Source organism: Sparus aurata, chromosome 15 (genome assembly GCF_900880675.1).
Source record: "Sparus aurata chromosome 15, fSpaAur1.1, whole genome shotgun sequence".
Taxonomy (NCBI): domain Eukaryota; kingdom Metazoa; phylum Chordata; class Actinopteri; order Spariformes; family Sparidae; genus Sparus; species Sparus aurata.
The window spans coordinates 5,215,646-5,228,160 of NC_044201.1; the positions used below are offsets into that span (position 1 = coordinate 5,215,646).

General features: G+C 39.9%; 1 protein-coding gene across 10 annotated transcripts in view; it reads right to left on the minus strand.

Annotated features, from left to right (window-relative positions):
• pcdh15a (protocadherin-related 15a) overlaps positions 1-12,515 on the minus strand; it is a 261,181-nt gene that overhangs the window by 44,929 nt on the left and 203,737 nt on the right. For all 10 annotated transcript variants that reach the window (XM_030442377.1, XM_030442376.1, XM_030442374.1 and 7 more), the window contains 2 exons: positions 5,460-5,569; positions 409-549 (listed from right to left, as the gene is read on the minus strand). In XM_030442377.1, the coding sequence (XP_030298237.1) occupies positions 409-549; positions 5,460-5,569 (251 nt within the window). The remainder of the gene's footprint in view (positions 1-408; positions 550-5,459; positions 5,570-12,515) is intronic.

Sequence of the window (12,515 nt, forward strand, 5' to 3'; positions counted from 1 at the left end):
AGGCAGCAGTGCATAAAGCATAACAGTACAGCTACACACTGTAACACAATGTTTTCCTTGTTTTGATCCAAATATGCAGCCTAACAATGTAGGCAGCACAGATAGATTTATATGTACAAGCTGAATAATCATTAGGCCATGTAGTTTCTGTAGTACACTGTACTTTTGCCATCATTTTAACAGCACAGCTGATCAGGCAGTATTAAAGATGTAATAATCCACAAATACCCATAAATATAAAACATATAAAAACAGCAGTTGATGGAAAAATAAATATGATGGATTAAAATAGGATAGGATAGAATGACTACTGTATTTAGTCATAATCTGTCACAGTGACGGATTATGATTAAATATAAATGCAACACCTGGAATCACATGCAACATTTATCAGCTGCTCATTCTTACTTTTAGAAGGCACACGCAGGTTGGACATGACAACCAACATCGAATCTGCCTGAACCCGCAGGACGTAGGTGGTCACATTTTCATAATCCAGAGGTTTAGCTGTGGAGATTACGCCCGTCCTGTTGTTTACCTGAAAATGCCCTGGAACCAAAACATAATCAGAGCAGAACATAAAATGTGAAAAAAGAGAGCAGAATACATGGAAGCACTGATTTATTTTAAACCTAATCCCCCTTTTTTAACCTTATGATGCTTGGATCAAATGCATGGCTCGGATAAAATGAATAAAAACAATTCACTAGTATTTTGACACTTAGTACCTTCACAGGCTCTGCTGGTGATTAAGTTATGAGAAAGGCCTCACTGTAGAACATGGAAAATTAGAGTTAGAAAAAACTTAATTCAGAGTTATTTGGATAAAATTAACTTGTAGTTTTTGTTATGTTAAATTAACAGTAGAACGTATTTAACTAGAGCAGGAAAGTTCTGAAGAACTTGCTGTTGTGAATGCTCCCTGTTGAGAATCTGAAGCCTAATGTGCATTCCTGGCTGTGAAAACTTTGAATAATGTCCATAATATCTAAAAACTGTAAAATAATGTAGGATTTAATAAAAAGCTAAGGCCAAACTGAATTGGTGGCTTTAATTCATTTGAAGTCCTAATAGTTGGGTGAGAATGAAGCATTAAACATGCATTAAACATAGAATATAAGCTTTGAGACAAACTGCAATGCTGGCTTGAATTTGTGTTGAAAAGCAGCTGATGAAGTATGAAGAGATGTAACAGTGAGAATAAGTCAAATACTCTGAACCGGACTGAGAAATTCAACAAATCTCAATGTATCGATCATTGGGAACATTTCAATATTTAGATGGAATTCTGGCTTTAATGAATGAAAAGATAAGAGTTTAATTATAGTTAAAATGTTGGGAAATACACTGTGTGTGTTTGTGTGCATGTGAGTGTGCACTTCAGCATGTGTGCGAGTGTGTGTGTATGTGCATGTGTGGTCATTTGTGCATGTATTAAACTGACTCATAGATAAATCTGTCTCACTGTGTGTCTGCCCAGTTGATCTCGGTTGCCACGGTGATGGTAACCAGGCTGGTCCTTGTAACGGACTGCGAGAGCTGATTTAATAGTGATTTCAGCTGAGGCTCACCTCACATTATAACTCCTCTCCCTCCAAAACAGTAAATGCTATCACACAAATAATGATATGGTAGAACTATGAGAGTCTTGTGAGCACTTTGTGAAATTTTTGTATGTGTGTGGTCAAAAATGTGTCTTGTGGAGCGGTTCAGATAAGTGGACGTCTTTGCCTGCCTCCAGATATTTTTCCTCTCAGTTTAAAGGGACTTAATGCAGCAGTTGGTCGGTGTTCCTGTCAGTTAAACGCCCACGAGCCAAAAGTTTTTGGCAGTTTTTGGTACGCTCGTGCTGTAACACCAGCACGAGCGTACCTACAAGCAGATGTCGTTATTTTTCTGCTGGAGTCAAAATAGTGGAAGGGAGGGAGAGTTGAAGACAAGGTTTTCTGATCTTTTTTTTAGCTCATTCCCACTCTGTCAGTTGGCTCCTCCACTCTGTCTGTCAACACCCCATACACACCAATGCAAACATATCAAAGTGGCTGAAAAGTTACCAGTGTTTGACCTGTGATTGTCCAGAAAGTATACATGCTGTGACAAAGTTGAATTTATGTGAGATAGCCTTAACCTCTGTGAAAGTTTCATAGTTTGAATGGAGTTTCTATGAGCATGTATGAAGGAGGGAGAAGAGTTGGAAAATTAGTGGGTTTGAAGTGATTTCTCATTGACTACCATTATAATTGCGAGGCGACAAAGCTTCAAAAAATAAGTTGAATATTTTCTAGAGTGTTAATGGGATTTGAACGATGAAAACAACCTTGAATTGGAAAATATGGCAGAAAAACTTCAAATATCTCTGAAATTATGAATGATATCAATGAGAAAAATTGCACTTACAACCGATAAAGGATTCTGTGCACAGAAGAACATATGTTGTGAATGCCTCCTGCATGCCAATAAGTTTTAGTAAGGGAGAATGATTATTCCTGTGGTACAGCCAACTTTTAAGGCCTATACTGAGCAAAGCATGTTGACTGACTGACTTATCCTCGGGAGAATACACGAAAGATTTTCATTATGGATGCCAAATTGTGGAAACAGTGGCCTGGTAATTTTTATTCACCAAATGTTTTACAGTTATGTATCTCTGTGGTTTAAGATAATGATTTTGACAGACGGCTGGCTGGCTAGTTAGCTGATTGATTGATTAACTGATTACAGGCTTTTACTCTCTCACAATAGCGTATGTAAACTCACATTAGTGGTACATCCGTAAATTCACATCAGTAGCCTGTTGGCTCTGTGTGTGTCATTATAAAAGTACTGATTACTAACTGACTGCTTCCTCTCCACTCATTGCACTCTCCAGTTCAAGGTTACGTCATCAGGTTTTGGCTTAAACACCTACATCAGACTTCACACCTGTCTGGTCTCCTCTCTCTCTCTCTCTCTCTGCTAGGGTGTAATTATGCTCTTCAGACTTTACCAACAATTATGTGTGAAAAGCAACCAAAAAGCTGCAAGTGTGTCAAAATTATCCTCTCCACTTCTATCTAGATAAACCGTTCCCATAGCTGTGATGTGCATCCCACAATTTTCAAAAAAAAAATGTGGGCGCTTTGGCAGAAGTTTGTCAAAATGTGATTGCATGGATTGAAGTTCTCCATCGCTACGACGGATTTCTGTCATTCAAACTTCACAGAGGCGACTTATGAGATCGATGTAGATCGGAGGAGAACAAATGTTTGCTGATTTTTATTGACAGATTGTCACACTTTGCAGCCAATGGTATCGTTAACAGCGCGTGCGCGCCTGACCAATGACAGTGTAGTGACCCACACAGGGCGGGATCTAAACAAGAAAGTGGCGCTAAAGTTTAGCTGCTTAGCTAGCAAGGACTCGTTGCACTGCTACATTATCAATTAGTTTTTGAGTTTAATCAACACGTGAGAACTTGTCTGACATGGAGAGTCTCCTGTTGTGTGCTACATGTGTGAAATAACAACTATAGTCTGGACTTTGTCTGCAGTGTATCTGTATAAACGGCTTCATTCAGCGTCTCTCCCTCCCCTCTGGCACTGTGAGTTACCATGGTTACAGGAAAGCCCTGAAACTTTATAATGATCAATAAGAAGTTTTTGGCTAGTTTGACTGTAAAAAATCATGAATGTAGCCTGATTGTAGCTCAATGCTGAAATCTTGTATTATAACATATAGAACAAATGTGAAGCCTCAGAGCTTCTTTGATTATTAACAGTATGTTAGTGATGACAGAAAGGTGATCTCAGACTGACAAGGCTGAAAAAGTCATTGTTTGTATGATGTATTTTTTCTGTTAAACAATAAGAGGCTCACTTTAAACAATATTATTAATAATAATACTAATCAATGATAATGATGATGAGAAGAAGAAGAAGTAGAAAAATAGCGTACTGAAAAGTTCTGTAGATGGTTGACTATTTGAAAGAGTAAAACTTGAGAGAAGCTTGGCAAAAAAAGGCACAGTTTGATTCCATAGATTGAAAATTACTTTGAAAAGACAAAAAACATTTTTGGTGTGAATAGAACAGCTGTTCAGATCATCCTCCTGTAAAACACTGTTGGTCAAATATTTAAACTTGATGTCTGCATTAGAGAACATGGTGTGTGGTGAGGCTGTAAACCTTATCTTATTTTTTTAGCAATAAGTCAAGTAACGTGCCCTGTAACATGTTTCACAATTTACAAATTGGGAATATGACTTAGCTATAGCTTGAAAAAACATCCAGTCAAAAGATTTTTTTTGCTTTAATCCATGTGATTGCATATAATTTGATGTTGGTAAAAACACTATTTGGTTTTCTTTAATGTGATTTATTTTTAATTTTTTTTTTTACATCTGCAGTTTTCAGAGGAAAGGCTTTTTAGAAAAGTGGCAAACACACTGGCTTAAAAGTGTTTTTGCCTTACGTAGGAAAATTATATTATAAAACAAGGGACTTGAGGGCTTGCCGCTGCAAACACAGAGCATGTGTCATAATTTGTTTCAGGAAACAAAATATCTATTACTGTCAGTAATTTAAAAACATTCACTTGAAAATGTGAATTCTTGTCTTAAGGGTCTGGTGTGCAGGATTGTGTCATGAATTGGACTTTTTCGGGGGGATTTTATGTCCGTAGTGTTTTTTCCTTTGCCTGTGTGTGTTACAGAGGTGAGGCGGACACTGGGCGTGTCCTTTCTGGAGGGCTGGAGTTTCTGTCTCACACACCTGCAGCAAATATCATCAATTCCAGCTTAAATGCTCTGGGCTACTCTGCATTTGTTGCCAGGTTGTTTTGTCTATACTACATGGTAGATCAGACCTACCAGCTTATTGAGAATATTTGTATGCTTGTATTTTTGCCCTCCTATGAACCTAACCCTGTCTCTCCTCGTCTTCTCCAGTGTGGACATCTTCCTCCAGCCTCCAGACTACACACCTCTGCCACTCGTTTCAGTCCTCCCCACTATCTGTCTGAGCCTGCCACCCAAGCTCCACTCTGTACTTCAGCAGAAAAGGCTACAGCTCTGCCATTAAGCCAGCATCCTGCTGTCCAGCACTCACCGGAGCTCAACTTCAAGTAACCCTTCTGTTCATGGGGCCGCACTCCCCGCACTCAGCTCCTGCCAGCTATACACCTGCACTATCACCATCGTCAATATATCTCTTAAAACCTTTCCCAGTCTGGTTTGTTTGCTTTTGGGCCCTGCTAAACATTTACCAACTGTCACAGATTTAGTGGCATCTGCTTTTAAAAGAAAAGAGAAAAAAACACAAACAAAACCAAAAAATGTAACCTAAGGTAACAAATGCATAAAAATTCTTAGTTTCAGGGGATTTTTATACCACAATATTCCATTTGCTACCAATACTTTCCCCCATTTCTGCTAACACTGGACCTTTAATTGGCTCTGTGGTACTGTATATGATCCATATTACCTCGTTCATTTCCTGCCACAATGGAGTAGAAGATGGTTTGATTGATAGCAGCAGCGAGAATCGTCCCCACTGATGTGCCAACTGGAGCCAGCTCACTAACTGGAGGAAACCTGGGAAAGGACCACAAATCATACAGTAAAAGTTTTAAGGACCCGGTAAAGCTGACATAGAGGCAGACATTCCAAAATTAAAAGGTTCAGCATAGAAAGGGTTAAGAGGAAAACAAAAGCTGTCATAAAAGCCCCTGTTTATTAAAAAAAAAAAAAAAAAAAAAAAAAAGTGTTTGGGCTGAATTAAAACTGATTAAGACGGCTGATTCTAATTATTGAATCCTCAGTCAATGCACGAAAAAGATTCAGCACAGGATCAGCGCAAAGAGTACGCATTAATGACTCTGATTGTATAAATGTTTGTAAGTCAGTAAGTAGTTTATACTATCTTGGAAAGAACTACCAGAGACATAACCAGTATGGTTGAGTGGTGGCTCAATATATATGTATTTGTTTCTTTATTAGCTTTCAACCCCTGATTTTCCCTCTGAAGAATTCACTGTTTGAGTGAGAGTCTTGTTGTCAAGCATTATTATTAGAATTTCACTGTTAAACTGTGAAACAGCAGCCACCTATTGCTCCAATTATTTTGTTCTGCCTTGATTTCCTTTGTCATTTCCTCTGGTAGTTTTACTGTTCAGTCTGACTTCTCTCCAGTCTCCAGATGCAATACATGAAAAAGATTTAGTACAGAAATACAGCAGAGAATTGTTTCCGCCCTGGTAAATGAATAAGTAAATGATTTCCCTCTAAGGGTGCACAATTTAGTTTATGAAAAAAAAAATAAGACTCACAAACAAATAATCCACAACTGCCTGGACCAAAGCCAAATCTTCCCACATATCCAATAATAACTTAGAAGTGAGGATAGGGACACTCAAAAGACTGACTAGGGGTTTAGGTGCATCATCAGCAGCAGCAATGCTGACCTTTATATCAGAGCATAGGAGAGAGCTAAGCTATGAAGCAATGCTCTCATCTCTCTACCCAGTCTTTGCTCCAACTCTCAACTATGGTCATTCGACAAGAATGAGAAGATTCAGGCAGCTGAGATGAGGTTTCTCTGCAGGGCGGCTGCTCTCGCTTTGCTGGGTCAAGCATGGAGCTCAGTGATTCAAGAACAACCCTGTATCAAACTGCTGCTCCTTTGTATTGAGGGTAACCGGCTGAGATTATTTGGGGTCTAGGGGAGCAGGACTCCTGACTGCTCCCCTCCTTCTCAGTGGGGTGTTCGGAAACAACTGATTGACAGGAGACACCAGGGCAGACCCTGCATATTATGGATGAATGAGATCTTTGAGCATGATGGAGGAAGCTGCTGCAGTAGAACATGTGTGGGCTGCTAAGCTGGTACTGCATAAAACAACAGCAATATTTCACCTATAGTAATAAGGAAAAAGTTGGATAAAATGTTCAATACTTTCATGTGTATGCATCAAACTCAAACCAACTTGAAAGCACACGACAAACTGAAATCTATCTATAATAGAGTGGGCAGTCCACGATGGACAGAAAACATCCAAATGGTACAGGGACATAACCCACCCGGTACATTGCGATTCAACCTTTGTTTTGTCTGGTCTTGAAGGATGATAAAAATAGGCCAGATCATTAAAGCAACATTATGTAGAATTTGGCATTGTGTGCAATTTTTGTGCAACATCACTATCATAAAGACAAATCCCATGTCTGTAGGTGCTAACAATGTTACGTGTTGAAAACTTGTACCTTGAAGTAAACATGCATGTAATGCTGTGATCACTGAAGTTACAGAGTGCAGAAACCAGTGATGACCTTTGCTGCGTGTCACTCCCAATCTCTCTCAACCTGTTTCCTGTCCAAGTCTTCAGCTGTTCTATCAATAAAGCCAAAGGCCAAAAAGTACTTAAAAAATAAAATAAATACAAATGTAAATGCTTAGAATAAATCCACAACCCAAATATTTATTGATTCATCAAATTCTATCAACATTATATCCTTTATGGAAGTCTCAATTAAAAAAGAGTTTTATTTTATTTCAGATAAAAAAAATATGAATAATATCCAAACAAAATATTGGATAGTGAACGCAGCAAGAATTGTCTCTGTGAACAGATCTGAGTGTTTCTCCCCTGATATGTGAGACTTTGTAACAGCTAATGACTATGCTCGACTATCAGGCATACAAGTGGGTAATCATATCCAGCAGATATGATTGTCACCGCTCTCCACAGAAATTACAGCTGCCATGAATAGCAGGGATCCCTGCATTGGCGGTGTGTCGGTGAGGGCTGATTTAAGCTGATAATGTCAGCTCACTGTGACACCCTCTTGTGATACTGCGACTGCTTTCTCGCTTATTCTCTCGCCTCTGCGTATGAGGTGTGTGTATGAGTGCATATGCGTTCAGGCATTCGTGGTAGTTTTGCCTTCTTTTAACAGTTTTCTTTCAACATTATTTACAGCTGAGGAAAGAAATCTGTGACAGCGTCGTGGGCAATAATCAGTCAGATTCTATTATACAGTCAATGTCAGTGTTAAAGGGTATTCTAGGAGCAGACAATATCTTTACAGTCAGAGTTACAAAAAACATGGACCGGAGGCGATTAGACACCTCCAGTCCAAGCGTATAACATATTATTCAGTGCTTTTTAATCTTGAGTCTTTGCTGACCCCCTCATCACCAACACATTTTACAACATGAATAATAAAATACACCAGAGATGTTCTTTCTGAGGTGATTTATAGAGCAACTCTCCCCTATACTGCTGTGAGAGCTTCCACAAAGAAGATCTGCCAATTAGCCAATTAGCTAAATTGAAGATGAAGAGTGCAGAGAACTTGTATCAAACGGAAACAGAAGCGTCTTTGCTGAAAGGATTCACAGGTGTTGAGACAATAAAAGACACTGTCTTCTTTGCTCACGAGAGTAAAACAACACACTCAGTAACTTTTGAGGCAGCTGGCAGGTATAACAGTCGCTGCAGAATACATGTTCACCTCTCTTGAAAGTTTCGTAGGCAAAGAAGGGTTCAAACAGTACGTTCTTTGACGACATTCAGTAAGAGACAGATCTGCTTATCAATCCCGAGGACAGTTACTATCTCTGGAGACAAACAATCCCCAAAGACACCCCGGGTTGGGAATAATTCTGCAAAATAGGAGCCATTCTCCTGGGCAGAGGATGATATAGCATGCCACCCTGGGGGATAATATTAGTGAGTGTGTGCTGTGATGAAATGACAGAGCTCACATGTGCTCACAAAGCCTTTTCATGACAAAAACAGCCGTTATTGATAATACTAAATGAAGTCTGTACAATTTCCATCTCGATGCACTGTTGGGATGTCACTGAATAATTGCTGTCTCTGTGGCATCCAGTAGTACGAAGCCCACACCATGCTCCGATGGAAACCAATTCATTAATGTGGCCCTCACATAAGTAGATTACCTGTTTGGCTCAGGAACAGGCTGATGGAAACACAGAGGCGAGCCAGTGAATGATGCGAGCACAGCGAGGTGCAGCACAGCCCAACATGTGATTCTGTATCAGTCATGTAAATGAGCAATTCATTGGAACCTTGGGTAACACAATGGTCACTGAAATGTATGTGCCTTCACTTTTAATACACTTTTCAGCAATCGAATGTCTGTTCTGGAGATCAACAGCCCAGGAGTGTTATTGGCTACACCGGACTTGAGTCAACACATGCTAACAACTATCTTGTTGCTGAGACTAATACGTGTTTCATACAACAGTGCTCTTTATGATACATGCAATGAGCTCAGATTCAAAAGATCTGTATACTGTCACTGCAGAAGAAAGGACCAAGATTTTTTTTTTTAAAGTTGCATTATAGTCAAAGACTTAAAATATGCCTAAGTCTACATCTGTGCCGCCACCTATACTACTTCCTCTACTTCCTCTAAAAATAAAACTGTAGCTGTTGTTTACGTTTGGTCTTTTCAAAGTTCTGTTGGCTTTATTGTGTCGAGCTGAGATGATGGATTTAATAATATCAACCGAGGTGGGCGGGGGAAGCAGTTTGTCATGGTGTAATACAATGCATTATGTTGTGAGCAAGCGCCCGAGGTTGGTGTGCAGTCCATCACGCTTAAAAAATGCAGGGTGACTCCAGAACTGCTTGACGTTATCAATAAAAGTGAACTTAAAATTTCTACATGCAGTTTTTAGTTCAGTACTTGCATGATTCCTTCAGAGATTCTGGGCATTTTCACAACAATCTGAAAACAATACATTTTCTTGGAGCCTTCAGCTTTAGTGGTTGACGCTTCAGTAAAAACTCTTGTCCAGAGTAGGCCTGGAAACATGTGCTAAACCATTTTTAGGTTTTCCTCAGGTATGTCCATGATTGTGAGCTGCGTATGAAAGTATATGTGGAGCTAGCACATGGTGTGATTGTAGGCTGCATAGTGTGACTGCCAGGAAGAGGCAGCGCTGACATGTTATCACTTCCCTACAAAATGACTCTGCCTGGGGGTTGTAAGCTGCTGAGAAAGGCCAAGGGGGGTGTGAAGGTGTATGAAGTGTGCAGATTAGTGTACAGGTGCATCGGCATGTAGACAGAACGGCTGACAGAAAGGTTAGATACAGCAGATGCTGACAGGTGCATAGAAGGGTAGACAGACATAATTTCATAATTAAATGATGATCTAAGTGGGGGTAGCAGATATAATGAGACCCGAGGATACCGGATAAGGTAAATAATTTGTGTATTCAACTGTCAAGTAGTATGCAGATTCAAAGAGTCAATTAGACATAACACAACGGCATGTACTACTGAGCAGGGCCAAAGCCACTTTTCATTCCTTTCATATTAAGATGAGAAAAAATCCCATCCAGAGAGAGAGATAAAGAGGAGGGGAAGATGCTGACATGTCTACAGGCAGCGGCAGAGAGTCCTGATGTCAACATGAGAGAGGGTGAATGGAATGCCACTGAGAGGCGTGGGCGGCACACAGGTGTCAGCGAGCACTCTGCCCGAGGGCCAATGGCGGAGTGATGCTTACGAGACAAGGCAGAGGCGTATACACCTCGCCGTGCGCCACAGGGGCCACTGTTACCGTGCCGGCTCTCTCTCCCTCTCTACCCATGCATTGCATCACCGAGTGATCAAGCGGTGAAGGACACGCTGGGAGATACAAGGAGTACCCTCGCTGGGTGCAAGACTGTGTTCTTCTGGCGGATGTGTTGATGCGGTGGTGCATGAAGGTCTCGAAAAAAGAAAAACAAAGGCAGACATGAGTCTTCTAACTGTAATTCACTCGTAAACAGTGTGCAAAGGCCCATAAATATGCATTTGCAAATGTGTTGCAACACATTTCTGCTTCGCCGCTGGTATTACGCTGCACATGTTGCTCAGCAATTATGAATCAGCCTAATTTGATGACTGTTGAGGTAGATATATGCTTGAGTTTCTTAGTTAGTTATTTGTGTCACCCTGGTGTTAAAGTGTTTGCTCCTGCCTGAAAGCAGATTCAGAGAGCGACAAACAAAGACTCCTCTGACTTGAACTTAATTACACATAGGGAATGCATCTCAAACGCAGACCAAAAAGAAAAACACTGCTGTGAAACACTGCTGGTGCTCTCTATTAGAACCAAGACCCTAAGTGATTTTGACAGCCAGGACAAAGTCAGCTCAGTCACACAGCAAGATTTACATAGGAAATAACCTTTTAACCTGAATCTTATGATGGTTTTCACATGTTATTATTAAACAAATACAAAAATGACAATCGGGCTACATTTTCAGATGTTTTGTAATGATCTAAACCACCTGTAAATATAGCACAATGTTTACAAAAGAATGAAAAAATGCAAATCTTCAATCTCATATAATCATAAAGACTGCCATTCACATCATGACTTTCAGTGCTTAGTCCTTACATATTAATATTTTCCTTTTTGAAAACACTGCAGTTCGTTGAACGCATACTTCATGCTGGGATGGAAAGTGCAGCATCCCTCACTGAATAACATAATATTTGAGCTGTATTGTGTGAAGGACGAACTTTAAAGATTGTAGGTTATGTTTGGCGAAACCACGGGCGAAGGACGGAGAGGTGAAGGAGAGAAAGGCAAACAGGAAACAGAGATAAAAACTGCTATTATAAGATCCTATAACCATTCAAGATATTTCAAAGGTTTTGAAAAGCAGTGCAGGGTATTACAAAGCTTGGCAAGAGTCATTTTACTTCCCAAAAAATAGAATAAAGTTCTGACACTGTGCAAAAAAAACTAAACAATTGTGAATGTGACATCTAACTAGGCCACTAAAAGGTTAGACCATTAATGTTGCCTGTCAGAGAGAAAACTGAATTCGATTAACACATCAAGAAGGATGCAGGAGCACAGATCCCTCAGAAGAGCCACATGAAGCCCCAATACTGAAAGGAGACAAAAAGCAGGGCCGGATTAAATGGAAAGATTCCACGGGGCTGAAGGTATTTTTAGGGGGCTCCGTAAATGCACATTTTGATAAGTGGTAAACAAACAAAATGACTGCAACATGATTGTTATGCTAAAAAATGCAGTTGTATAAAATGTATATTTTATCTTATCTAATTATATTTTTCGGTACTCATGCCCAGTTGTTTACACTTGTATCGACAGGGAAAGTAAGGCTAATGTTGCGCATGTTTGAAGAAGGAATAAATGGAATAATGAACACTTAAGTTGAGTATAAAGACCAAATGCCCGCGCTTAGAGACTGATCAGTCTTAACACGACGCCCACCCCAGCCACAGCTTGGTCACCCATCTGCCGTCTGTCAAAAGACACAGAAATATCTGCTGCCGTACCAAAAGACTACAAAGCAGCTTATTTCCTCAGGCTGCCGGACTCGTGAACTCACCCTCATCTCTCCACCATTAAAACTTGAGTTGTAAATAACTCTTAAATGAACCTTTGAGCATTGCACAGTTTATGCTAAATATGAGAGCCCCGCAACATCTAAACACAGCGTAATCCCAAGATGCTTCATTTTAAAGCTATTATCATACAG